This window comes from Clupea harengus, chromosome 17 (genome assembly GCF_900700415.2).
Source record: "Clupea harengus chromosome 17, Ch_v2.0.2, whole genome shotgun sequence".
NCBI lineage: Eukaryota > Metazoa > Chordata > Actinopteri > Clupeiformes > Clupeidae > Clupea > Clupea harengus.
Window position 1 is genome coordinate 7,519,222 of NC_045168.1, and position 27,357 is coordinate 7,546,578.

A 27,357-nucleotide genomic window follows, 5' to 3' on the forward strand; every position below is an offset into this window, starting at 1 on the left:
AAGCGAGAGAGAGAGAGAGAGAGAGAGGAAAACAAATCATATGTTGTTGCTGTAGACTGAAGGCCCTGTCCATGAAGTGCAAATGTCCCTTATAGATGGTCTGTAGCTCAGTGAGATGAGACAAAAGACACTGGAGTGGCTATACCGTAACACCTGTAGCTCAGTGAGATGAGACGAAAGACACTGGAGTGGCTATACCGTAACACCTGTAGCTCAGTGAGATGAGACGAAAGACGCTGGAGTGGCTATACCGTAACACCTGTAGCTCAGTGAGATGAGACGAAAGACGCTGGAGTGGCTATACCGTAACACCTGTAGCTCAGTGAGATGAGACGAAAGACGCTGGAGTGGCTATACCGTAACACCTGTAGCTCAGTGAGATGAGACGAAAGACGCTGGAGTGGCTATACCATAACAGATGATGCTGAAGCCTGTCCATGGAGCCCACCATCCACTCGCTGCAAGATTAGTGATTGCCATGTGCATTGATCTTCTGAAGTAGCAGAATGGAATGAGCTTTTGTTGTGGTGTATGTGCTCTTGGATGTGCGCGTATATGTGCGTGTGGGTGTGTGTGTGTGTTTGTGTGGACCCTGCACACTGGCATTTCAGGAGCTTAGCAGGGAGATGAGTGGCTGACAGGCTATTGTGGAGGAGCACAATGGCTCGTATTTCCAGTAATTACCCTGCCGAGTTGCTTTCTGCTTCATTTTCATTAGGAGGGATCCATGTTGCTTGGAACTCATAGGCAACACTGAAGGCCCTTCCGAGGGATTTTTCTGTGAAGTGTAGCGCAATTGAAATGGAAGGAGGTTGCACCACAACCATTTCAGTGCTATTTTGAAAAACGTCTCGGTTACTTACGTAACCTCGGTTCCTTAAGCAGGAACCAGATATAACACAATGGTACATGACGTCATGTCATGGCTACAAATCGAAGCATTTATCTATTCACGCCTGAAAGGCCGCGAGATCTGTCAGCGCGCGCTCCTGGCCCCGCCTGCCAGGAGTACTATAATACCATTACGCGCGCCCAGATCTGCCTTGGAAAGAAACTGAGCAAGACAATCAATCCAAGGTAACACTGTACACGCCAACCTTGTTATATCTGGTTCCTGCTTAAGGAACCGAGGTTACGTAAGTAACCGAGACGTTCTTTATCGCAGTTCACTGCGATATAACACAATGGGACCCTATACATTCCCGCGTGATAATACAGTGGCAGCCAATTACACACACCAGCTCTACTGAAGCCTTTGCCCTCATAGAGGTTCATACGGCCGCTGGCGGTGAACATATTAACAGGGCAACCTTTGTCATAGGCGGCAAGGATCGCGATCCTGCGCCTGTAGGAAACCACCCTGGAGTGTTTCATGTGCGACAAACATGTAGACACCGATGAACACACTTATCATATACATCGTTCTCAGGTCAGGGGATTCAGAGATCGCTCGCCTGCAGAACACCAAGAATTTAACAGGGCCACCTTTATCATAGGCGACAGGGATCCGTGATCCTGCGCCCGTAAGAAAACCCTGGGATGTTTCATGTGCAACATAACATGTAGACACTAATGAACACACTTATCATATCTATCGTTCTCAGGCCAAGGGATTCAGAGATCGCTTGCCCGCAGAACGCTATGAAGAAAACTAGGTTCAGCCACATCTAACATATAGAATCTAATGAAAGTGTGGCGAGAACTCCAGCTTGCAGCTTTGCAAATATCTTCCACTGAGACGCCCTTTAGTAAGGCCCAGGAAGACGAGACCCCCCGCGTAGAGTGCGCATGCAACTTCTCCGGGGGATCTAAAGACAAGCTCTTATAAGACAACACGATAGCCTCTACTATCCAACGGGAGAGGCTCGGTTTTGATAGAGGTCTGCCTTTTGCGCGTGCACCGAAGCACACGAATAGCTGATCTGACTGTCTGAAAGCTCTAGTGCGCTCTGCGTAACAGCGGAGAGCGCGCACTGGACAGAGTTTATTCAAACGTTCCTCCTCTGCTGACGCAAAAGGAGGAGGCGAGAAAACTGCTAATTCAATCACCTGATTGCGGAATGGGGTTACCACCACTTTAGGTGTGTAAGCAGCATTAGGTCGCATAACCACTCTGTCACCAGCGATCGAGAACTGAAGGCACGATGGCCTGACTGACAGGGCTTGCATGTCACCAACGCGTTTTGCTGACGTTAACGCCAGCAGCAGCGCAGTCTTTAAAGAGACAAACTTTATGTCCACTGTCTCCAGGGGCTAGAACGGAGGCCCTGTGAGACCACGTAACACCACTAGCAGATCCCAAGAGGGTATGAGGTGTCTCTCTGGCACCCTGAGCCGTCTCACCCCCGCCATAAAGCGTGACGCTAGCGGGTGACTGCCAGGAGAACTGCCATTAATGCCTGCGTGGCAGGCTGAAATGGCAGCCATGTACACTTTGAGAGTAGAAGCCGCCTTCCCCTCATCAAACAACTGCTGTAGGAATTCGAGAATAACGCCCAGCGCGCAGTTAATGGGGTCGTGCTGACGCGCAGCACACCACTGCTCAAAACTGCGCCACTTCAGCGTATACAGAGCCCGTGTTGATACAGCTCGGGCACTCTGTATTGTAGCCACCACCGTGTCCGACAAGCCTGACGCTATGAGCCTGCACCTTTCAGGTGCCAGGCTTTGAGACGCCACCACTCCGGATGGGGGTGCCACACCGTCCTGTGCGCCTGCGTTAGGAGGTCTCTCCGTAGAGGCAGCTCCCAAGGCTGCTGCACTGACATATTGACCAGATCTGCCACCCACGGCTGGTTGGGCCAGTGGGGGGCTATCAATATCAATTCCCTGCCCTCGCCCGCAATCCTGCACAGCACCTGCTGGAGGAGCGGGATCGGGGGAAAAGCATATAGGGGTAGGGCTGGCCACTGGTGGCCCAGCACGTCTATGCCTAGTGGGGGATCGTCGCCCCCTAGCGAGAACCAGAGCGGGCAGCAGGTGTTCTGCCTGTTCGCGAACAGGTCCACCTGCGCCTTGAAAAAACGCACCCAGATCTGACCTATCACTTGTGGGTGAAGGCACCAGTCTGCTGCTCGAGGATCGCCCCTCGATAACAGGTCTGCACCGTAGTTGAGGTGGCCTGGTATATGAACTGCCCTGAGGGACAGGACGTGCCTCGCTGCCCACAGGAGCAGGCGAGTCGCCCAATGGTGTAATGACGGGGAGCGCACTCCGCCCTGGCGATTTATATACGCCAAGGTCGCAGTGTTGTCCGTCCTCACTAGTACATGCTGACCACTCAGCCTGGGCAGAAAGTGTTGTAGAGCTAGGACTACTGTTCGCAGCTCTAACACATTTATGTGAGACACGGCTTCTGTCACAGACCAGGGACCGTTCACGCCTCTCCCTTCACAGACCGCTCCCCAGCCTTTGGTGGAAGCGTCTGTGGTCACCACCACGCGACGCGACACTATGCCCATAGTGCCTGACGCGGCGAGAAACCAGGGGGTTCTCCAGATCGCCAGGGCTTTCCTGCATCTGGAGGACACCACTACTCTGCGATGCCTGTCTGTGACTGCGTTGAGCTTCATAGACAGGTACCATATTTGGAATGGCCGCATACGCAACATCCCTAACGGGAGCGCTATAGCGGCCGACGCCATCATTCCTAACAGGCGTTGGCAGCGCATCGACGAGACTGACTGTCCCCGTCGGAACTGGCGCACGCATGCTTTGATGGCACTTATCCGTTCTTGAGACAGCCTGACCTCCATGGAGGTGGAGTCTAAGATCATACCCAGAAAATGCGTAACTTGCCTGGGGCAGAGAACGCTTTTCTCTCTGTTTACAACAAAACCCAGTCGATACAGGTGTGCCACCACTAGATGGCCATCCTGCACTGCTGCAGCTTTTGAATGGGAAGCAATTAACCAGTCGTCCAAATAGTTGTACACGCGTAAGCCGCGTAGACGTAATGGGGCGAACTCTGCTTATGGCCTTTTTTTTCTGAGCAGGGAGACAATCTCTTCCCGTAGGAAGTGAGACTGTTCTCGCTGTATCACAGACTGTATTACTCTGCTGAAAGGCGGAGGGGAACGGGCGAATTGCAGAACGTAACCCTTTGAGACCGTCTTTAGCACCCATGGTGACACTGCGCATGCGCGCCAACTTTCTGCACAACCAGGGAGGTTGTGCTCTGAGTTGAATTTGTCGGGGACTAACCCGCTCATGGTCAATGAGACTAAGCCTAGATCTACACCCACTCCGCCTAGGGAGGGGGACGAGATCTGGGGCTGCCCCCTCATGTTTTCGAAAAAAATTTGGGGGCGCGATTGCACTGTGTGCATCGCGGGGGGAGTTGCACAAGCATGTCTGGGCACTGCGCCATCTGGGACAGGAGTTAGGACATATGATTGTGGTGCTTGTGAAAACCTGCTTACCGTGCTGGACATGATTTCCGCATGTGAGCGACGGGCTGATTTCTTTGGAGGCGGTGTGGGCTCCACCGCTCCCCCCTGTGTGACGAGTGGCTGACTGTCATGGTCAGGGAGCCTGAGGTCTCCCTCTGCCTCGCCCGCGGCGAGCGGAGTGCTGCCGCGGAGCCTGGGCTGCGCCCTGGGCAGGGCGCGCAGCTGGTTGTTGTGCTGCAGGCTGCGCTGGAGGGCGGAAGGGATGTCTCTGCCAGCCTCGCCAGGTGGATACCTTTGCTGGAGGCGCTGGCGAGCGGAACCCGCTTCTCTTCCAGCCCGGTGCGGGTGTGGTGTGTCCTGAGGAGGACGTCTCACCCGCGCCACTAGAGCGAGGCATCCAAGCCTGGAATACCTCTCTGCTCTTCTGCTGTTCTTCGAACTTGGCAGCCATTGTGACCACTGCTTCCCCGAAGGCGCCCTGGACAGAGACCGGGGCGTCGAGGAGTGGTGCTTTTTCTCTGTCTGACAGCTTAGCCAGTGATAGCCACAGAGACCTCTGGTAGCCACCGCGGCACCCATCACCCTCCCCAGTGCCTGTGCCGTGCACCGAGTTAGTCTGAGCGACAGATCCGTCGCGCGACGGAGTTCTGCCACAGACGGGTGATCTTCCCCCAGCGACAAGGCAAGCTCAGTCAGGAGCTTTGCCTGGTAGCGCTGTAGCAATGCAGCCGTATTGGTCGTGCAGGCAGCCTGCCCTGCAGCCAAGTAGGACTTCTCTGCCAGCTGAGCCTGGTGTCTGCCCACCCGCGTGGGCAGGAGAGGCTTCTGGCCGAGACGCATCGTGGGGGATGCGGGCGAGAGGTAGCCCGCTACTGCATCCTCCACCTGAGGAAAGGAGAGGTAGCCCCTCTCCTTAGCCATGTGGAGCTGCATGTAGGGCGCGAACCCCGGCACCGGGGCTCGGCCCGAGTAGGGTATCGCCCATGTCGCCTGCAGTTCCTCGTGCACCTCCTCAAAGAAGGGGATGCTGGAGGGAACTGACGTGGTGGGGCCAGCATAGAACTCCCCGTCCAGCAGCGAGGACCGCACACTGGGAGGGGGAGGGAGAGGGAGCCTGAGGCAGCTGGCTGCTCTCAGCGCAACCTCGTGGAGCTGCTGGCCCAGGAGCCGAGACGAGGTAGGAGGTGTCTCCACCCGCAACCTGACGTCATGGCTCGTCTGCATTGCTTCCGCGATTGAGCTGTGCCCATCGGAGAAGTCTAGCAGACTATCATCATCCAGGCTGGTGTCCAGCTTGAGCGCATCGTGGGGGATTGCCTGGACACCGCTTGGTTGAAGCTCCTCAGCCTCGCTGCCCGCAGCCCCAGGGCTGACAGGCGGCGGAGACGGGGAGAGACCTGGGAGCGGAGCTGCCGCCGCAGGGCGACTGCTCACGCTCACCAAGTCCAAGGCTGAAGACGCACTCATTCCTACGGGGGCGTCAGCCCCGGATGGAACTAGTGCCGCCTCCTCGGCGTCTTTGCGCTTCCAGAACGCAAGGCGCCTGGTAGCCTTAGCTAGCGGGAGGCTAGCACAGATGGTACAGACAGGGGCTTCGCCTGAGAAGGCGCCCTCCGCGTGGTCCCTGCCTAGGCAGGTCACGCACCGACGGTGGCAGTCGCCCTTGGGACGGACGTGACCGCAGTCGGGGTAGTGTCTGGCCATCTTTTATCAATCTGAAAGTAGAGAAGAATGTTAAAACACAAGCACACTATCTGCAACGAACACGTTGTTAGCAAGCTAGCAGGCTAGTCAGAGACTTAGCCAGCCAGGCAGCAAGGATAGCAGCAACTACTTTCAAAATGAAATTAAGCCAATGAATTTCGTGGCGCCCTGAGCTAGTGAGGGTTAAGGAACCCGATAACTCACCAACCCGTAGAGAGCGAAAGCACACAAAACTCTTTTGACTGTGGTAAGCGTTTGAGATATACTCAGAGATGTTCACTCCGTCTTGCGAAGTTTCAAAAGAGGCAGATCTGGGCGCGCGTAATGGTATTATAGTACTCCTGGCAGGCGGGGCCAGGAGCGCGCGCTGACAGATCTCGCGGCCTTTCAGGCGTGAATAGATAAATGCTTCGATTTGTAGCCATGACATGACGTCATGTACCATTGTGTTATATCGCAGTGAACTGCGATAAGGAACCTTCAACGATAAGCTGGTAGAAGACATTGCTAGCTGTGTAGTCTTTAGAAAACTGTTGAAATTTCTATTGTGGCTGGAGATGCGTGACAGAAGAGTCGTTGAATTATCTTATCAATCACAACAAAATGCTAAATAAGGGGGAGCTAGACAGTGCATGGAAATCACAAGCTATAATTATGTATTTATGTTTTTGTCCTTTCCACCTGATTGTATTCTCAAAATCAGGTTTGTAAACAAATCCCGATCTGTTAGTTTCAGAGTTTCAGAGCTGAAATGGTGTCAGAGCTCAAAAGCTTTCATTTGCTCAACCTCCTCTCAACGTCCTCTCATTTCCCAACAGTTTGTTATCTCAACACCATGGAGTGGCCTTCTGTCATAGTAACCATCTATTACTATTGTTTACCACAGACACGCCTCAGTCTGTTAAAACAGCCATCATTTCACCTGCGTTTCAGGTATGCACCCACAGAGGGTCACTAAAATACAGCTGTACCTGTCCTTCTGATCATTGTCTTTATCCAGTCTAGCCTTCTCTCTGCCTATATCTAACCCAGACACTTAAATCCACCCCTTGGCACCATTTAAGCCTGATTCATGAATCCGCTGGGCGTCGGAGTGCTTTTCACCCCGTCCGGAAATATGTTCCTATACTGACCAGCGGACTATGCATTATTGGTCATATATTCCATCAGCAGGCAGAGTTACCCAGGATTCAGACACCTGTCGAGCTGATTTATCACCAGGGTGTTCCCCCTAATGAAGGGCTTTCACAGTTTGCCTCTGGCAAGGTGCTATTTCACATCATCACTTACATATCAACGTCAACCTTTTGTCAATGGAGCGATACAGCTATTAGCCTGTTGTGTCTTGCTTGTGAGTGATGCTTGCAGTTTTTCAGAATAGACCTTCCTGTTTGCATCCAACATCCCAAACTTTCCATGGCAGACCCCACCTTGACAAAAAATAAAAAAATTGCTCCCCCCTCCCATCGTCACGGTGTTTTGCTAGTCGGTAGTAAGCAAGTGAAGGTAGGCTTGTTGTTTTGCTAGTCTGTAGTAAGCGAGTTAAGGTAGGCTTGTTGTTTTTCTAGTCTGTAATAAGCGAGTGAAGGTAGGTTTGTTGTGTTGTAAGTTGGTAGTAAGCGAGTGAAGTCAGGCCTGTTGTTTCCTCTCCTGACAGCTGAATGTGCTGAAACAGGGTAAACACCAATTTTCCCACAGGTTCTCTCTCCGTTGAAGAGACCTTTGATTGTGGTGGGATTAATTATGTTGTGTACGTCTTCGACCTTGAGCAAATCAAGTGACGGCTTGTTTCAGTAAATCCACTCTGAGAGACTGTTATTCAATCGGATCTGTCTGCTCTAATTAAGAGATCAGATTTCAGTTGATGTTGGCAAATGATCAGCTGTCAACATATGATGCTTGAATAGACTTCAGTGTTTAATTCTGCAACAGGTCAGTAGTTTTCTGCCTATCATAGCTTTCGTTATAATTGTTGGTGATGGTTTTGATGGTCTTACAGTTGCATTATTTGCTTGAGAATACTTTTTCCCTGCATGCATGTTCTTGGCTGCCCGTGTCTGTGCTGCTTCCACTGAAAACTCCACCCTCTGCGCTTACCAGTGGCGGCTGGTGGTTTTTAAAGTGAGGGAGGAAGGACTGCGCGCTTGGTTGCCATTGGCCTGCTTATTCTGTTGGTGGCATAAGTATGTGAGATACAAGTTGTTTCAGGGTGTTTTTGTGAACTACAGTACAAAATAGTAGGCAGGGATAAAATTGATACAAAGCCACCAGTGTGGCACAATTGTACTTTGAAAGCTGGTGGACAGCATGTCTGGACTAGACAAGGCCAGAAGGAAAGGATGCAAAGCCAATTAGTCAAATCAGGCCTACTCTTGATTTGAAAAACTAAATACAAAATTCTGGGCCTATCATTGGGCCTATTTCCTCCCTCAATTACTGAAGCTATTGGTTATTATTTGACTAATTTTATTTTCAGCTGCAATTGTTTTAAGAAAAATTAAGACACAAGACCGAAAGTGATGCCATTTAAAATGCATCATGCTCTGAATCATTCACTAAGTAGCCTAATATGAGGCCAATGCCCAAGTGACAACGTAGGCTAATTAGAATAGATACGAAACACATCGCGTTCTGAAACATTCATTAACAATTTCCATTTTGAATGTCAGCTGAACAAGAACAATTCTTGCATGCCTAGATAGGCAGTTGCATAAATAAGTCTCTTCAAAACCTCCCTATTTTGGCGCACTTTAGCATTGTGGTGCGCGATTTGCAACCGCACACCCTCATCCACGACCTGATCAATTGGCATGGTGCCTAGCAAGGACAACCGAATTGCTGCACCAACGTGGTCTTGGCATTTATCATGACGTTTTGTTGCCCTGTCCAAATTTTTAATGTCGGCGAATCCATTTACAGACCATGTGTGTGATTTACCCATGAACAGGGCCAGCAGTATAGCCGATTGTTAGTAATTGTACCAGTGAGCCATGAGTATTTCGCATACCAGTTAGCATTAACGGCAGCGGTTTTACCACTGGGTTTAGTGACTTGAATTTTTGGAAGTGGTCTCCCTGTTGTTTTCATACTAACGGTTTATTCAATAAAACATGTACAATGTCTTCGTTCTCCATTGCACATCTCTTTATTTGCAATATTTCTACAACAATCCAAGGTTGAAGTTCTATCGATATCCTACCTACAGCAGAGTCGAGCCGGGTAACTTCTTTCGCTCTTAATGTGTAATCCCCTCTCTCCAACGCCAAATCCGTTGTTTATTGGTTAAGCGATGTTGGCGCAGACTCAGACGCTAGGGAGGTCTTTCCTCCCCTGGGCAATGTAAGTGAATGAGCCCCACGAGCCGCCAGTATCAGAGACCGAATACATTGATCTTAATAGGGGCAAAAGGGAGGACGGCACTCCGTGCAATCATTTCTGGTTACGATAGGGGGTGCTAATATTATTTTAATTCAGGGAAACGAATTGTGATGTGCATAGTATTAAATACTGATATCAAACTGCATTTTTAAAGGAGTTTAGTCAGTTCAATTAAAAAAATTAATTCTCAAAAAGTTTGGGGAGGTTCTTCCTCCGTTTCCTCAATGAAAGAGCCTCCTCTGGCGCTTACCATAGATCAGGAGAGCTTGTGCACACACCTATGACCATAGAAAGGAACCAGGTGTCTCTCCAACCCAAAGTGTCCCCTCCATCTCCCATGCACACCCCCACCCCCAAATCCACTACCAAAATCCTTGTGTGTTGGGTTGTGGCACGTTGTTTTGTTTTCCTGCAAGTGGAAGTGCTCTACACAGATGAAAGGGGATTGTTTTGTTTGATGCGTTTTGGGCACACATCAGGATAGCGCTGGGCTGTATCGCCTGCTCATGATCATGTTGATGATCATATCCGCCTGATTCTGTTGAGGAGATTCTGGAGAGGAGAGGAGAGGAGAGGAGATGAGAGGGGAGGGGAGGGGAGGGGAGGAGAGGAGAAGAGAAGAAAGCGGCCGTCAGCTGCCTCCATATTTCAGCCTTCATTTCGTATCTCGTTACGCTGTGACATACTCTGAGAAGCACACAGCGCGGCGCGTGGCCCCAGTCCCTGCGCTCATTTGTGTTCTTGGGATTTGGAGCCCATTATGGGACTGGGCTGCATGTTAGGATGGGGTCAGAGGTCAGAGAGATGAAGGGCCTTAACTGAAAGGCTCCTCAGCTCATGGCAGCGGACCTGAAGACCTGAAAGAGGGAAGCCAAGGACTGTATGGGGGATTCCTGTCAGGTTTCTGTGTGTTACGTTTGGATGTGTGTGTGCCAGATTTCTGTGTGTTACGTTAGGATGTGTGTGTGCCAGATTTCTGTGTTACGTTTGGATGTGTGTGGATTGTCAGATTTCTGTGTGTTACGTTTGGATGTGTGTGGATTGTCAGATTTCGGAGTGTTACGTTTGGATGTGTGTGGATTGTCAGATTTATGTGTGTTACGTTTGGATGTGTGTGTGCCAGATTGCCAGATAATCTTTGATACTGGTACACTAAGAGGTTTTGCAATGCTAATGTCATTTTTCTTTTACAATGAGAGTCAAGAATGTTCTGGAGCCGCAGTGTTCTTGCAAACGTGAAGCTTTACTGAGAGTGAAACGACAGTGACATGGCGGAGAGCATGAAATGGATGAGGCGAGAGAGAAACTGTCCCTGATCAATTAGACTGACTCACTCTCTCCATTAGATAGAGCTCTGGGTGAACATGTGATAACCCTTTACTGCAGTGATGGGCAAATACAGCAAAAAGGGCAGAATATTCTCATTGATCTCTTAACAGCACATTGATCCCTCGGACACTCATATTTGGTCAATGAAAATAAACTGTGATCTGTGATTTTTTTAATTTTTTTGTGCTATTCTAGGCTTGCAGCGCAGCCTTGTTTCCCCTTGCTCTTTTGTATGGAAGTACGGAATCATGTATGAAATTAATAAATAGGCCTACTCTAAGTGATCCTTGGAGTGAATGAATAGGCTTGTAATCTCTTGATTGCATCTTTTGTGCACTGCCACGCACTCTCATTATAGCATTATGTTCATTATGTCTCTCTGCCGGGGCACAGTGATTGCGAGGAGTGTGTGTGTGTGTGTGTGTGTGTGTGTGTGTGTGTGTGTGTGTGTGTGTGTGTGTGGCTCTTTCTGAAGGGCACGGAAGGTTCTGTGAAGGAGCCTTACGGACCCAACATCTGGTTCAGGGCAGGGTACCTTCCAGATGGCCCGCACTCTTTCAGCTCCCCAGTGGGGCTGTAACGGACCCTGAAGAGCTGTAGAGGGGAGTGTCAAAATAGAAATGTGTTTGTGTCTAAGTGTGTCTGTGTGAGTGTATGTATGTGTGTAAGTGTATGTATGTGTGTATGGGGACAGCCTGTAAGGGTTCAGCGAGTCTATCTGATTGCCCAGTCAGGCAGCAGATCATCATGTGACCTTCACCATGTGACCTTCAGCAGGGTGCTTATCAGTGAGAGTCAGGAGATTCCACTAAGAGACTTTACTGATGTGGGAATTACATGGGAATAATATAGGATATAATATAATGAAATAATACACAGGAACAATATAGGATATAATACACAGGAATAATATAGCATATAATATAATTTATTGTAGTTTAGATACCATTAGGGGACTCGCATACACACACACAAACATTTAGTCATGCATACAAGAATATATAGCCTGCAAAGTGTTGTGCAGTTCAAGTAATTTTTCTGTCATATTGGGAAAAGGTGTCTGTGCGTGTGGGTGTGCATATTTGCATATGTGTGTGTGCAGGTATGGAGGTGTGTGTCTGTGTGTGTGTGTGCATATGCAGTTGTGTGTGTATGTGTATGTGTGTGTGTGTGTGCATGTATGGAGGTGTGTGTGTGTGTGCATATGGAGTTGTGCGTCTATGTGTGTGCATGAATCTGTGCCTCCACTAGAGCGTGCACTGTCCCTGTGTCACCCTGGCCCTGTCATGTGGCAGAGTAATCCTAGCTGACCGTTTGGAGAAGGGCATTTTTTCTCTGACCTACTAAATGATGTAATCTCTGCAAGGATCGATGATTATTCCTAAACGCCTCTTGTACAGAAGGACAAGTCTGCATCCTATTCACAGCTTAAATGTTTGCCTCGTATTGTAACTCAATTACAAATATCTCTTTCGGCAATCAGTCTGGTTTCATCCTTGTGCAGGTCACGACTAGAAAATCAGGAGCTAGTCACTTTTTGTAAATCTGGTGCACACGCTACCATGCAGTGTGCTGTTTGATGATAGGTGCCTGGACAGGTCAGAAGCTATATTTTCTTATTGTCTTTTTCCTCTCTTTCTCTGCTTTTCCTTCTTTTTCCCCTATTCACAGTGAAAACAGACAAGCCTGACAAGATGGACGGATTCCAAACGTTTGACGACTTTGACGTGTTTGATAAAGTGGAGAAGACTGACAAGGCAGAGCCGAAAGACAACCTGGAGAAAACCGAGAAGATGGACATGTTTGGAAAGGCGGAGAATCTCGACAAAATGGATAAGGACGGTAAAGTGGATAAAGCCGAGAAGGCAGAGAAAGACGAGCACAAAGAAAAGGACAAAATCGAGCCCACCGAACTAAAGGCAAAGACGGACAAAACCGAAACGCCCCAGAAGGTTGAAAAGACCGAAATAAAAGATCAATGTGAAAAACCCAAGGAAGCTGATAAGGTTGAAAAGGTGGACCTGGCTGACAAGGCGAAAGGAACTGACAAGGCTAAGAAGGATAAAGAAACAGACAAGATGGAAAACGTTGAAAAAGTTGAGCTCAAGCCAGAGAAACATGAAGTGGAGAAGGTAGAGGTGACTCCGAAAACAGACGACAAGAAGGAGGAGAAAGTGGAAAAGAAAGAAGAGAAGAAAGAAGATAAGAAAGAAGAGAAGAAAGAGGAGAAAAAAGAAGTAAAGGAAGACAAGAAGGAAGAAAAGGTGGAGAAGAAAGAGGAGGAACAGAGAGCTGAAAAAGACAAAGCCCCAACCCCAGCCAAGACGGAGAAAAAGGAACAGGAGGATAAGCTGATCAAGGCTGAGAAGGCCGAAAAGAAAGAGAGTCCCGAGAAGAAGACTGCCAAAGTGGAGAAGAACGACAAAATCGACAAGGCCAAAAAACCTGCAGCTAAACCAGCAGTGACCAGCGCTACACCAAGCAAGGACCCCACCAGCCCAGACAAGAAGACCAAGGTAGGCCTATCACACGGCTTCTTTCTTTCCACAGGGAAGAGGACTTGCCCTCTTTTCTCCCCCATGCACAACTGCTTGTGCTCCTGCTCTACGTCAACGTATCCAAAGGCTGAAAATGATTTTCAAACCCATAGTGCCATCTCAGTTTTAACGTCCTTTAGCAATCAGGATAATCGCTCGGTCACCGGTGTGATTTCTGAAATGACTCCTTTTAATCAGCCTATAACCTTTCTGACTAAACTAAAAGCTAAAAGTCACCCTCCCGCAGGTATTGATGGTTTATGTAAATTGTGGTATTTCCCCTCAGTGAGTGGATTAATGGCTTGCGTTCCTCATGGAACTGTTAAATAATGCTGCTTTGGCTTCTCCTTTGTTGCTGTTGTCATGTGTGCCGCTGTGGTTTTGTGTTCTTTTTCGTTTCCTTTACTCTTTCGTTCATCCTTTGCTCCCTCCATCCGTCCGGTGTTCTGTCCTGCCATGCAGCTCGTTGCCGGGGCGACCAAACCGGGCTCCGCCAAGCCTCGGCCGAGCTCGGTGGCGTTGTCTGCTGCAGCCGCCCCCAAACGTCCGACCACAGCCTCCACCACCACAGCCTCCACCCTCAGTAAAAAAAACCTGGTGCCTAAGGCACCCACCCCCTCCACAGCCCCAAAGCGCCTCTCATCCGCCACCACCCGACCCCCCACCTCCACCTCCATGTCCTCCACAGCTGCCAGGGAGGTCAAGCCCAAGGTGAGTCCTCCCCTCCCTCGCACGATATCCACCGCCTTACCCTGACTGTCCACCAGGACGGCGCTGGTGGTTGCATGTCTCCTCTCCTTTTGTGTACTTCCTGTCAGGCCCAGTTTCCAGGTTTGAATGCATGTTGCATCATATTTTTTTTTTACTTCTTTTGTGTTATTAGCCAAATGTGTGCCACATAAGCTTTTTAAACCAAACATAAAAATACAGGCTTCAGCAAACCATAGCAGAACTTTAGCACAACAGAAAAGCAGAAAAGGCAGCGCCTTATCTTCAGTCTACCTCAGCTTCTCTCTCTCTCCCTCTTTCTTTCTCCCTCTCTCTTTCTCTGTCTCTCCGTCTCTCTCTTTCCCTAATCTGAGGAGAAAGTGAAAGCCCTGCCTGCCTCTCTGTAATCTGGGCAGCACTGGGAGCTGCGCTGCGCCGTGCTGTGCTGCACTGCTAAACCTGGCAGGCATTAAGCTCTCAGCCAACAGGGTGCTGAGTGGCAGGTTAGAGGCTTAAACTCAACACAGCAGAGGAGGGAGAGAGGAGAGGAGAGGAGAGGAGAGGAGAGGAGGTACTGTATATGAGAGAAGGTAAAATACACATGGGGAGGAATTAAATAGTTGAGAGGTTAGATGAGGTGAGAGCAACAATGACATTGAAAAAAGAGAGGAGAGCAGGAGGGATGAGAAAAGTGAAAAAGAGACGAGTGGAGAGAAAGAGAGACAGTTTAAAGCTAGCTCAGATAGAGGAGAGTGGGGAGAGAGAGAGGGTCACAGTTTAAAGCTACCTCAGAGAGAGGAGAGTGGAGAGAGAGAGAGTTTAAAGTTACCTCAGAGAGAGGAGGGTGGAGAGAGAGAGAGTTTAAAGCTACCTCAGAGAGAGGAGAGTAGGGAGAGAGAGAGAGAGAGAGACAGTTGAAAGTTACCTCAGAGAGAGGAGAGTGGAGAGAGAGAGAGTTTAAAGTTACCTCAGAGAGAGGAGGGTGGAGAGAGAGAGAGAGTTTAAAGTTACCTCAGAGAGAGGAGAGTGGAGAGAGAGAGAGTTTAAAGCTACCTCAGAGAGAGGAGAGTAGGGAGAGAGAGAGAGAGAGAGAGAGACAGTTGAAAGTTACCTCAGAGAGAGGAGAGTGGAGAGAGAGAGAGACAGTTTAAAGCTACCTTAGAGAGGGGAGAGAAAGAGAGAGACAGTTGAAAGCTACCTCAGAGAGAGGAAAGTGGAGAGAGAGAGACAGTTGAAAGCTACCTCAGAGAGAGGAGAGTAGGGAGAGAGAGAGAGAGAGACAGTTGAAAGTTACCTCAGAGATAAGAGAAAGGAGAGAGATAAGAGAAAGGAGAGGGCATGAGCAGACAGGGGTGGAGGAATCTGGAGGGATGTGAGGCCTGACCTCATTCATCAGCGGCTAACAGGAGACTACCCAAATTCCCAGCCTTGCCTGAGGGTTGCCCTCCTCTGTCCCATCAGCCACCATGTCTGATGTGGGGTCTCAGCTCTCTATGGTCTCTACTTTCTATCTATCTGGAATGAGTGTAAGGAGGTCTGATGAAGTCTGTTTCAGAGGCTAAGCCGAGGTCACTGGTGACAGGAGCACAGGAGAGAGAGAGAGTGAGAGAGAAAGAGGGACAGAAAGAGAGAGACTTTTCCTCAGGCGTTGGGGCATCTGAAGCCAGCGTCAACAGAATATAGGTTTCTAGTCTCCCTTACGCCTCACGCCTCTCTCACATTACAGCTCCATGGCAACACCACCCTGTAGCCAGGGGCAACCTTCTCAAAAAGGAAAGAATTAAAAAACGCCACTTAGTTTCATGGACTGGTGAAGCAGGGAGAGCTATACCTTTGAAGGACCAGGAAGAATTAAATGTTGCCGTTTTACCCCTCCAGTTTCGTTTTCAAAATTACCTCTTATTTTTTAAATTTTTATAGGAAAATTAGATTCACTGGCAAACTGTAAACCTAAACTCAGCTGTAACCATAACCTTCTTAGAAAAATTACTTGATACTTCATCTGTTAATGAACTAATTAACCCATTTAATGAGAATGATCTGACCTAAGCATAACTGAGCTGTTACAACCATCTAGTGGAAGCATGTGGTAGTGCAGTAAAAAATGCACTAGGTCCTCTGATTCATCTTTCACTAACACTCATTTTCAACCGTAAGTTTTAGAATCGCTTGTTCAGAGAATTGAATGTATGTAAGCCAATGAAAGGCCAAAGTTCAGTACGTAATTTTGAAGACTTACAAAACCACTCAGCCCTTGTGATGGAATCCTTGGTGGTGATTGGCTCGGACTGTTCCGGATCAAGGCCAGATCTGAGCGCGATCAGAACCAGGGTCTACTGTCCTCAGGGATGATGGGAATCCCTTACCATGTGTTGCCATTTATGACAGAAACATGTCCAACTCTCAACGTCCTTATCATCTCCTGTCTTCATCCAGGGTCTCTTCTCTCCACTTAGTTTTGTGTCACTTAGTCACGCCATCTTCCCCCCCCCTAACCAGGTACCCACAGAGAAGCGCCCCCTGGTGCCAAAGGCGAGTACTGCCACCCCCGCAGCCCGCTCCACAGCCACTAAAAACGGCACCACCACTGCCACGGCAACCAGCAAAACTACCACGGCAACCCGCACGTCACTCTCAGCCCGCACCACAGCGAGCGCTCCGACAGCACGGCGCTCCATGGGTGAGTTTCAAACCTTCGGTCTGTGTCCGTACACGGTGTGATGAAGACAGACTTTCAGAAGACATTCATGGATTCATGTCATGACACTTTATTCATAAACATTCATGTCACCACACACATCAGACAAAAGAGAGGAGTTGCTTTAGGTACTTAATCTAGGGCACTTTTTGATTTAGTCACAATCCACACTTCTGAATTCAACTAGATCAGGAACATATAAATGTGTCTTACCCTGTACATAATAAACTTCAGGAACATCTCTGTGTGTCTCACCTGTCTCTGTTTGCCCTGCCCCCCCCCCCCCCATATCTTAATTTCTCTCTTCCTCTCTTCAGTAGCGAAGGCTGAGAGCAAACCTGGAGAAGAGAAGAAGAAGACCTCAGGTAGTGAGGCAGTCCCCCTCTCCTCTGTGTTCATTTCACTCATCTACCTCCAGTGTTAACGCCAGTCACACACACACAACAATTCCCCAAAACCATCTTTAAGCCCCATCAGCCATTGGCCCCTGGACTGCTGAATGTCTACCTGTTTTTTAAATGAATGTCCACCTCATCAGTTTGATGTTTCCAGTCCAGTCCCAGGACTGCCAGTGAAAGGTTAATGCGGTAATATTCCTGAATCCCGAATGCGGAGTAAGCCATTGCCTCTGACTAGTGCTGGATGAGGAAGTGTGTTAGAGATGAGGGGAGAGCAGGAGGAGCAGCAGGCCTGTTCTGTCCTGTCCTGAGAGGGATAATCCTCCTCTGTGAGCTCTGACTCAGGCTACTCAACACATGTCACTGAGGCCTCTGCTGTCGCCACGCCGGTTGAAAACCAGCAGCAATGCCAGCCATAAATCCTTCCGCCTTCCCATGACCACTGACCGGATTTCCTCTCGCTGGAGGGATTTGGCTGTTAAAACGACTGAGAGAACGTTGCTGAATGTTCTGATTCTGAGACGGTCAGCAACAACATTACTCCTGTGTTCCAGCTGAGGCATCCGTGACAGGATAGACTCAGAAACTGAAGAATAGGAGCATTCATCTGAGCCTGTTGTAGATGACAGCTTGAAAGAAATATATGTATAGCATAAATTTGAAGTCTGAGGGCATGAACTAAAGCTATTGTGTGGCGTGTGGGAGCATTGCGCTGACCCACCCGTGTTTGCACTTAGGATGTTGCTCAGAGTATTAAATTAGCCAACTTGTTAAATTAGCTTTAGTTCTTGCGCGGCAAACTTTGCTCATTGCTCGTTGCTCTACTCATTGCCAGTTTCCTGATTGTGTATATTTTCTGATAAATCTTTTGGGGAAAGCATCAAAGAGAGCTTTAGTTTTGTGTTGTTGTTGTTGTGGAGTTGTTTGGCAGAAGATGGCTTTGATCAGAGGTAATTTCATGGCTGATGGGAGGCTCTGAGACTAATGAGTGCTGGGGCTCTAGACTGATTGTTTGGGGTTCTGTTTACTCTTGGCTTAGATAAGGATGGTGCCATTTCATTCAGGTTTTGACTGTCTCATTCCCACTCCCACTCTCTCTCATACACACACACACACACACACACACACACACACACACACACACACACACACACACATACACATACACATTTACTCTCTCTCTCTTTCTCACCACACACACACACTAACACACACACACACACACACACACACATACACATATGCTCTCTCTCTCTCTCTCACCAGACACACACAGGCACGCAAACCCTTGTTCTCACCTCACACACTCTTCCGTCTCCAGACACCAAGCCTACTTCACGGCTCTCGACAAGCACCAGCATTGGGGCAGCGGCTCGCCCTCGCCCCACCACCACCAGGCCCTCCAGTGCCACCCCCAGTGGCCCCCCCACCACGGTGCCCGAGAGGAAGCCCCCCGTGCCCCGCGTCCCCCGCCCCAGCAGCGCCACCACGTCGACCGCCAGCGTCGCGGCCAAAACCCGCCCAGCTACCGCCGACGCCCGCAGCGCCCGCTCCAAGGTCGGCTCCACGGATAACTTGAAGCACCAGCCAGGGGGTGGAAAGGTAAGATCGCAGACACGGTGGGCTCGTCCTGTCCCACACACTTACACACTTGCTCCCTTAAAGTAGATATTCAGGTGCCAAGGAAGTAGAAGGGAAGACTACAGGAAGCCTTTTTATTCTTTAACCTTTCTAACCCTCTCAACACTCACAGCTGTGTTGTCTAGCATTCTGCAGGTAACTATTGAATTCATTTGACAGTGACGACATGACTTTGTGTCCTGCTTTGGACAGTAAAGTGACACAGCAGTAAATTAGCTGAATATGCTCAAACATGTAGAAGGTATGTAAGGAAGTGAAGCTGAATAAAGACAATGACGACATGACTAAATCAAAAATATCGCCGCTGGTGGACAGTATCTAGACACTCACTACCACTAAGACTTCTATTTTTGAATAGCTTCAATCATGTCAATACTGCACACTTTCAATGTTAATCCATAGGCTAGTGCTCTATCATGAGCTGCACACTTTCAATGTTAATCCATAGGTTAGTGCTCTATCGTGAGCTCGTGACCTGCGTTCTCCTCCTGATGAGCTCTTTGCAGCCCCTGTGAATGGCAGTGTGTGTGTAGTATGATGATAGTTGCATGAAGCCGTGGATGCTTTCCTACTGACTCTCCCTGCTCCTGTCCTGGGTGATTGCTCCTAGTCAGCTGATCCTGATCACTGACACGTGGCTCTCCTCACCGTTACTGAACACTTCAGCTTCCCCGGCTACTCTTAATTTCCTTCCCACAGTAGAGGAAAAGCACCCTGGAATGCTGAATTAAATTAATGAAGGAATGCCTGTCAGTCTTTACCTAGATCACTGCATTTGTCTTTTTTCCAACTCTTTCTCACTGCACTCGTTCCCTTATGTTCATCGGTCATCTCTCTTTCTGTCCATCTCCTCCTCACTCCTCACTTCACACTCTGTTTCTCCTGGCTAAGGTCTTCTCTGTGAGTCTAACACACACATGCGTGTGTGTGTCTGTGTGTGTGTGTGTGTGTGTGTGTGTGTGTGTGTGTGTGTGTGTGTGTGTGTGTGTGTGTGTTTGAATAGCACCCTTACAGTCTGTCTAACATGGCTGCTGAACACCACTGGAGACATCATGAGAGAGGGTCGATAAAGATGAACACAAACAAATGAACAAGATCAAATTAACTCATGTGCTTGCCGTTAAATGAGCATGTGTTCTAGACGTTAAATGAACATATAGACTAGCCGTTAAATGAACATATGAACTAGACGTTAAATGAACATATGAACTAGACGTTAAATGAACATATGGACTAGACGTTAAATGAAAATGTGTATTAGCCAGTAAATGGACATGTGTTCCAGCCCTTAAATGAACATATAGACTAGCCGTTAAATGATCATATGGACTAGCCGTTAAATGAACATATGGACTAGCAGTTAAATGAACATATAGACTAGCAGTTAAATGAACATATATACTAGCAGTTAAATGAACATGTACTAGCCGTTAAATGAACATGTAGACTACCAGTTAAATGAACATATGGGCTAGCAGTTAGCACATGTGGAGGATCAGGGTGTGTTACGTGCACAGCGTAAATTGATTCAGAATCATGAAGGTTCAACCACAGTGGACCTTCTGAGTCCTTCTGACAAAGTGGTAATTCTTCCCCCAAAACCTGAGAAGATCATCACACATCACACCCCTCTCCCTCGAGGCATACACACACACACACACACACACACACACACACACACACACACACACACACACACACACACACACACACTCCTTCCCCTGCCTCCCTGATAATAAGTGAAATATGAAGGGTGTGTATTTCTGCCAGGTACAAAAGCATGATAGTGAATTGACCTCTAGTGCCACCCTAGACCCCCCCAGCCCCCCCCCCCCCCCCCAGCTGCACCGCACTGTGCTGTAATAACCTTGGTGGGGGGGGGATGTCTCTCCAGGTGTCAGCATCTCACAGCAAGACCGACTCCAAAGATACAAGCCAGGGCAAAGTGAGTTCATCCCATTACATTCACCCACTGTCCGCTCTCTCCTCATTCTTCCTGTGCCTCCCTCTCTCTCTCTCTCTCTCTCTCTCTCTCTTTCTCTATCCCTATCTCCTTACTCTATCCCTCTCTCTCTCTGTCCCTGTATTTCAGGTTATTGCACTCATTGTCTCTGTCTCTCTGTGTCTCTCTTGAACTGTCCTCTTTGTTTATTGTTGACAGCTTTCTCTTCACTTCATCCTGTCCTGATCTCTCTCTCTATCAGTGTTTCCTATTTGTCCCAGACATATTTTACACATCCTTCAAGACCACTACTTAAGTCCATGGCTTAAACTCCATCAATGCTGCCATACATTCTAATACACTCATACAAACATACACACACACACACACACACACACACACACACACACACACACACACACACAAGTGTACACACACACACACACACCCGCACACATACATTCATAAAGACCCATGGATGGATACACAGTGTGAAGATGGACTTGAGAATTTCTTAATGCATTCTTTTATGCTCTGATGCATGACTCCAGTATAGCGGTCTTTAGCATGACGAGCTTCCTGCAGTTTATTTGACCTTTGCCGTTGCCAAATATGACGCTAAACGACTTCATGAATTTCTCAGTGTCGACTAGAAAGTATCTCTTAGAGCTTCTCTGCCTGTTTTGGTGGTTGTTCCCCCTGGCCAATCACTTTTGCTGCCCTTACCGAAAGGCATGGTGACCACTTTTGGAATGGAAACGTACTCACCAAAACTGTAGAGTAATCTGCGTAGCTTACAGCGCTAATCTCCAAACCTTTTTGAGACGTGGATGCAGACCCAGTTACCAGCTGATCCTGGAGCAGACTAGGCTCAGTTCTGGTGGTGAAGACCATGCCTAGATCCAGCCCAGGACTGTTCCAGGATCAGCCGTAGTCTGGGCAGATTGACCAGAACAGCCATCAGTACAGCATATTGTGGTGTATTCGGTTTCTTATCTGATCCCTGAAAATGCTAATTATAGACAACTGAAAAGTGAAGGCTGGAACATAGTAGCCTTATTGGTATTTTCTGGCTTGCTTGTCAAATGTGTAGCTTAAATGAGAAGTTTTCCTCACTCATCTTGTATGACATTCAGAGTGGGCTCAACTATATGTGGGAATACAAAGCAGTGGGTGAGATGCTGTGATCCTGCAATGTAGCCCATGGCCACAAGAGGGAGTTTTTGTGTTGAGCTCTCAGGTTGGCTGTCTGTCAACAGAGCTTCTGCCTTCAGTCACCCTAATTACTCTCCAAACCACAAAATAACCACACAAGGGCTGATGGCTGTCTTCTGGCTTGTCAACCTGTAGGCTAACACTGCTTTATGTCTATGCGCACGTGTGTGTGTGTGTGTGTGTGTGTGTGTGTGTGTGTGTGTGTGTGTGTGTGTGTGTGTGTGTGTGGTTGATAGCTTGTTGAGAGTGGTTGTTGGTTAACCTCAGTTTAACTATGTAACTATGTGATTACTAATGACTAATGGCACTGTCTGTTTAATCGATGTTTACTGTATGTTTCTATGGGGGTTAGTCTTGGGTACTAATGATGGAGTTTTACATTGTTCTTGAAGTAAAGTCACCTTGAGTGCTATGTTGTGAGTTTGTCCATATGAAAAAAAGAAAATATTAAATTGAATTTTAAAAGAAAAAATGTAATTTTAAACAACTTTTAAAATGTACATGTGAACAGGGATGCTAGAAAACATTTATAGATCATATAAATGTATATGCATTGAGCTTCAGTTTAGGGGTTAACACTTGCAAACTCTGGACATACTCATACAACAACATTCACCAATCTTTACTCAACTTATAATACATTAGTACTGTATGTATAAGTAGTGTGTAAGATATTAGAGTTAACCTCAATCTGTCTGGTGTACATAGATGGGGTGTCTAAGACTAAATCCACTAATAGTTGTACTATTGTACTAATAGTGTTGGTTGAATGGCTTGAATGTGCAGCAGTGTGAGTTGCCTAGGAAAGTAAAGCCTGTAGATGCTTCTGCTCTCTGTCTTACCTCTCTCCTCTCCACCCCCCCACCCCCACTTAACCTGGTGACCCCTGACCTCCTCCCCCCTCCCCTCCTCGTGCTGCCCCTTCTCCATGGCGCCATGGTGCTGTGTTGTAGGTTCAGATAGTCTCCAAAAAGGTGGACTACAGCCACGTCACCTCTCGCTTGGGCTCCAAGGACAATATCAAGCATGTCCCTGGGGGAGGGAACGTAAGTACTGTGCCAAAACCACTCAGAATGCATGCTGCCCATCGAGCTGTCGCTATGGAGACCACTTGGTTGCTAGGCTCCGCACCGCGTCGCATCATTTTAAGGCTCCCATCAGTTTTCATTTGCAGAGGAGACACAGTTGGTGTCCTGGCTAATGCACGTTAGAGCCGTTATGATGGCTCTCAGTGGCCAGTTGGTGTCCTGGCTAATGCACGTTAGAGCCGTTATGGTGGCTCTCAGTGGCCAGTTGGTGTCCTGGCTAATGCACGTCAGAGCCGTTATGGTGGCTCTCAGTGGCCAGTTGGTGTCCAGGCTAATGCACGTTAGAGCCGTTATGGTGGCTCTCAGTGGCCAGTTGCAGGAGCGGTGCATAGATTGGAAGGGCGCAGCGGATGAACGTGCTTCAGTAACTCTTGGTTTGGTTCTTCACACGGTTGAGTGTGTACATCTCCGAGTTCAACAGATCCTTCCAACTGCCTGAGACGCTCTCTGTCTCTGCCTTTCGATCTTTCTCTCTAAGAGCAAAGCGCCTCTCTCTCTGTCATCCTCATTTATCTCAACTCTGTGTAAACACACTGCTAAAGGCACACACTCTTGGAAACACTCCCTTTCCTTGAGTCCACTTTAATAGTGTGTGTGTCTGTCTGTCTGTGTCTGTCTGTCTGTCTGTGTGTGTCTGTGTTTGTGTGTGTGTGCATGCGTGTCTTTCTGTCTGTCTGTCTGTCTGTCTGTCTGTCTGTCTGTCTGTGTGTGTGTGTGTGTGTGTGTGTGTGTGTGTGTGTGTGTGTGTGTGTGTGTGTGTGTGTGTGTGTGTGTGTGTGTGTGTGTGTGTGTGTGTGTGTGCGTGTGTGTGTGTGTTACTGAGTGAGTGAGTGAGTGTGTTTGTATGTGTGTGTGTGTGTGTGTGCATGTGTTACTGAGTGAGTGAGTGAGTGAGTGTGTTTGTGGGTGTGTGTGTGTCTGTGTCTGTCAATCTGCGTGTATGCATGTGGATGTATTAGATGTACCATTTGATATGGTTTATTATGAAGGCAGCCTGTGCATGTTCCAGACTCCTCTTCCATAAACAGGTCTTTATTCAGCACTGTTATGTACATGTTCACGTTTGCAGGTCCACATCCTGACTAAGAAAGTTGATTTGAGTAAGGTGACCTCAAAATGTGGTTCCAAGGCCAACATGAAGCACAAGCCAGGTGAGAAGCCATGTTTGTTTGATTTGTGTGTGTGTGTGTGTGTATGTATATGGGTGGTGTGTTGAATAAACGCATGTTCCCATCACTGTTTGTGTGTGGTTTTGCTCATATTGAGGGCAGTGAATGACCACCTCTGTGTTTTAGGAGGCGGAGATGTGAAGATTGAGTCTCACAAGATGTCCATCAAGGGCCAGCCCAAAGTGGGCTCCATGGAAAACGTCAAGCACGAACCTGGTGGTGGCAACGTTAAGGTGAGGCAACAGCAGAAGACCTGATTACTGCATACCTCACCTCCACCGCTATTGAAACTATAATATAGTCTCTGAAAGACTCAGTACCATGCTGGTTCCGTGGGGGGACTATTGTTTTTGGTAAGTTATTGTGGTGAGTCTTTTGCAGTACGAGTGACCACCACAAGAGGGCACTCTATTGACAGCAATTCATCAGTCAGTATAATTTGAAAGGCCCACACAAATATCATGGACATAGGATTTTTCATGAAGACAAAGTAAACTGCTTGTTGCCTTTTTTTTCTAAGCTGTTCAGTCTGTCACACACGCACATTTTGTATGCACTGTTAATGTGTGTGTGAGTCTAAAAGATTCAAGCAGATGTGTGCCCTGTTTTGTGGTGGTAAATTGATCTTATGAATCCTAAACAAAAGAACTATGCAAGAACCAAAATGATTCATGAATATAACTGGATACATGGAACATGGGAATATATAATAATATAGGGACAGCATATATAAAATATTCTATCAGAGATAGTCCAAGCATTGGTTTTGTATATTAAAGATGTCAGATAATTTTGTTTTTCTTTACTTTGCTCACATGGTTTGTTTCTTCACTTTTTTCATAGCTCTCAACATGTTCAAAGCATTCTCTTTGTCTCTTTGATGTGTCATTCTTTAAAGTCCTACAGCAACTGTGTTTGTCTCTGAATGAAAAAGTGTGAGAATTGACCCTGTCTGTCAACTGGCAGGTGCAACCCAAACGTTGTGGTGATATGGAGCGGTAGAAAGACACTGTGGTCCACACTTGTTTTAGTTTGGAACAAAAGCAAATGGTTTAAATCATAGATAATGTCTTATGTACTGCTAAACTATTTGGTGGGGTGAAAATGGCTGCCCCGATGAAAAGCAGAGAAATAAGGACAGGGGAGGCTCTCCATTGATGTGTCCTGGTGTCCCATGTGACACTGTTCTCTACCTGCCACTCTCTGATTGGGGACCCCAGCTGTGAACATTCTACAGTGGACAGGCAGCCCATTGCGATGTCACCTGACCCCTCAGCCTATGCGAGCTCATCTGTCCCAAGACCACTGTCTCCATGGCTGCGTCATGAAAAAGTGCACACACCCATATCATTTGCACATAGACCTTAGATGCAAACAAGCAATCTGTGTTTGGCAGCTCAGGCCTTGGCTGTACATTTGGGCTTCTGCAAGCAAAGCCTGGCCATTTTAGGCAGTTTTGGCCTTAGACAATAAGGCATCTCAAGCTAAAATATTCACAATGAATACAGCCCTGAAATTTGACAAGGCTAATGTAAACTTTTACTCATCAATTAAAGGTTGTAGAGCAAATGACATTGGGTATTTATGAGGATTCTCTGTCAAAGAGGAAGTGTGCATTACAGTTTATGAGTAAAGTTATGGACTGGATTTGTCCTCGTCAGATAAACTACTCCAGTGGGTGACATGCACTATTACACACACATAAAAACATAAATAATCAAAGGCAAACATAAAGTATCATTGCATCAGCTCGTGTCAGCAGCTCTGACATGATTGGGATCCAACATATGCACAAAAGCACAGCTGCTACTGCTTTTTAATGTGGGACATATTGGTAGCACTTCACTTGAACCCTTCATCGTAAATTAACATATCAACGGCACATGCCTGTCATGGATGATGCCATATCTCCAGCCCGAGGCATTCTCCGAGAATTGGTAGGTCAAGTGTTGTGTGGTGCCGTTCAAGTTAAGTGCTATCAAAATGTCAGTGGCCCTCATCAGCTTTCATTTGCTTCTGTCTCCCATGTTGGTTGTGTTTGCCTTCACATTCTTGTTTAAGGTGGAAACCACTCACCACACGAGGAGCTCCTTCACATAGTGTTTGTTGAATCAAATATCAATTAACATGATCAATTTGCAATGCAATTCAGTGATGTGCAAGCCTTGTGTATTTAAAAAAAAAATCTTCAAAACTTTTCTCTCCTGTACACAATTCGATATATGTAAAAACACCCAAACTTATATCAGACCCAGTTTAGCAAAAGCTGTATTGTGACACTAGCATCATGCTTTAGCTGGTAGAGAGTGATTCGGATATTTGACAGTAGTAGTTGGGCGAGACATTTGGAGAGTTTAGGAGAAGAATTACGTGACCCATATTTAACTTCATTACACAATTTTAATTAATACAGTTTAGTGCTTAACTGTTAGACATTTGAATTTTGTTGTTTTGCTCTGCTTCAACAGTTCATTCACATTTTATGTAAAATTTCACTGGAAATCTTACAAAAAGAGTGTGCAGAACGTAAGACATAGAACGGGCCACAACATGCTGGTTCTGTTTGCGGGCTCTGCTTCTGTGGTGGACCACATTCCCATTCATGACACCATTCATGTTGGTTTTGAGTTTTCTGTTGTGTTGGTCCTCATCCAGTCCACACACATGCAAGCACACACACACACATAAACACACACGCACGCACACAGACACACATACATAAACACACACATACACAAAAAGACATACATACAAACACACACACAAACACACACACGCTGTCACTCCATTCCATCCCCATCCCACTGTTTTGACTGGCTGGCTCCTGTGTGTTTCTAGGCTGAGGGGGCCGAGGAGGCAGCCGAGGGCACAGGGGCTCCCCCTAGTGGTGGCCAGGCTGAACTGCCGATGGCCAGCCCTGCCCAGGCCCAGGAGAATGGGCTGCTGAAGGAGGGCCCTCCCAGTGGGAGCGAGGGGCTCCGGGACCCCCAGCAGGGCCTGGACTCGCGCATCCCCGAAACAAGTAAGTGTGTGTGTGGACGCCCCGTGACCTTTGACCTAAGACAGCCTCCTGTCCCTCTCCCCTCGGACTAACCCACGGGGTTGAGCTTCATGAAGACCTAGCCTCTACAATCAGTACCTAGTCTATAGATCTGCCAT

The 27,357-nt window shown here is 47.8% G+C and overlaps 1 protein-coding gene across 8 annotated transcripts in view; it reads left to right on the plus strand.

Moving 5' to 3' along the window:
* The window catches only part of LOC105890071 (microtubule-associated protein 4), a 99,773-nt gene that overhangs the window by 67,362 nt on the left and 5,054 nt on the right, over window positions 1-27,357 (plus strand). For 5 of the 8 annotated variants that reach the window (XM_042710302.1, XM_042710303.1, XM_031583491.2 and 2 more), the window contains 10 exons: window positions 12,474-13,318; window positions 13,802-14,050; window positions 16,547-16,727; window positions 17,063-17,110; window positions 18,465-18,745; window positions 20,679-20,729; window positions 22,895-22,987; window positions 24,099-24,180; window positions 24,325-24,431; window positions 27,037-27,220. In XM_042710302.1, coding sequence (XP_042566236.1) covers window positions 12,474-13,318; window positions 13,802-14,050; window positions 16,547-16,727; window positions 17,063-17,110; window positions 18,465-18,745; window positions 20,679-20,729; window positions 22,895-22,987; window positions 24,099-24,180; window positions 24,325-24,431; window positions 27,037-27,220 — 2,121 coding nt within the window. The remainder of the gene's footprint in view (window positions 1-12,473; window positions 13,319-13,801; window positions 14,051-16,546; window positions 16,728-17,062; window positions 17,111-18,464; window positions 18,746-20,678; window positions 20,730-22,894; window positions 22,988-24,098; window positions 24,181-24,324; window positions 24,432-27,036; window positions 27,221-27,357) is intronic. The other 3 variants (XM_042710304.1, XM_042710306.1, XM_042710307.1) reach the window with 3 other exon arrangements.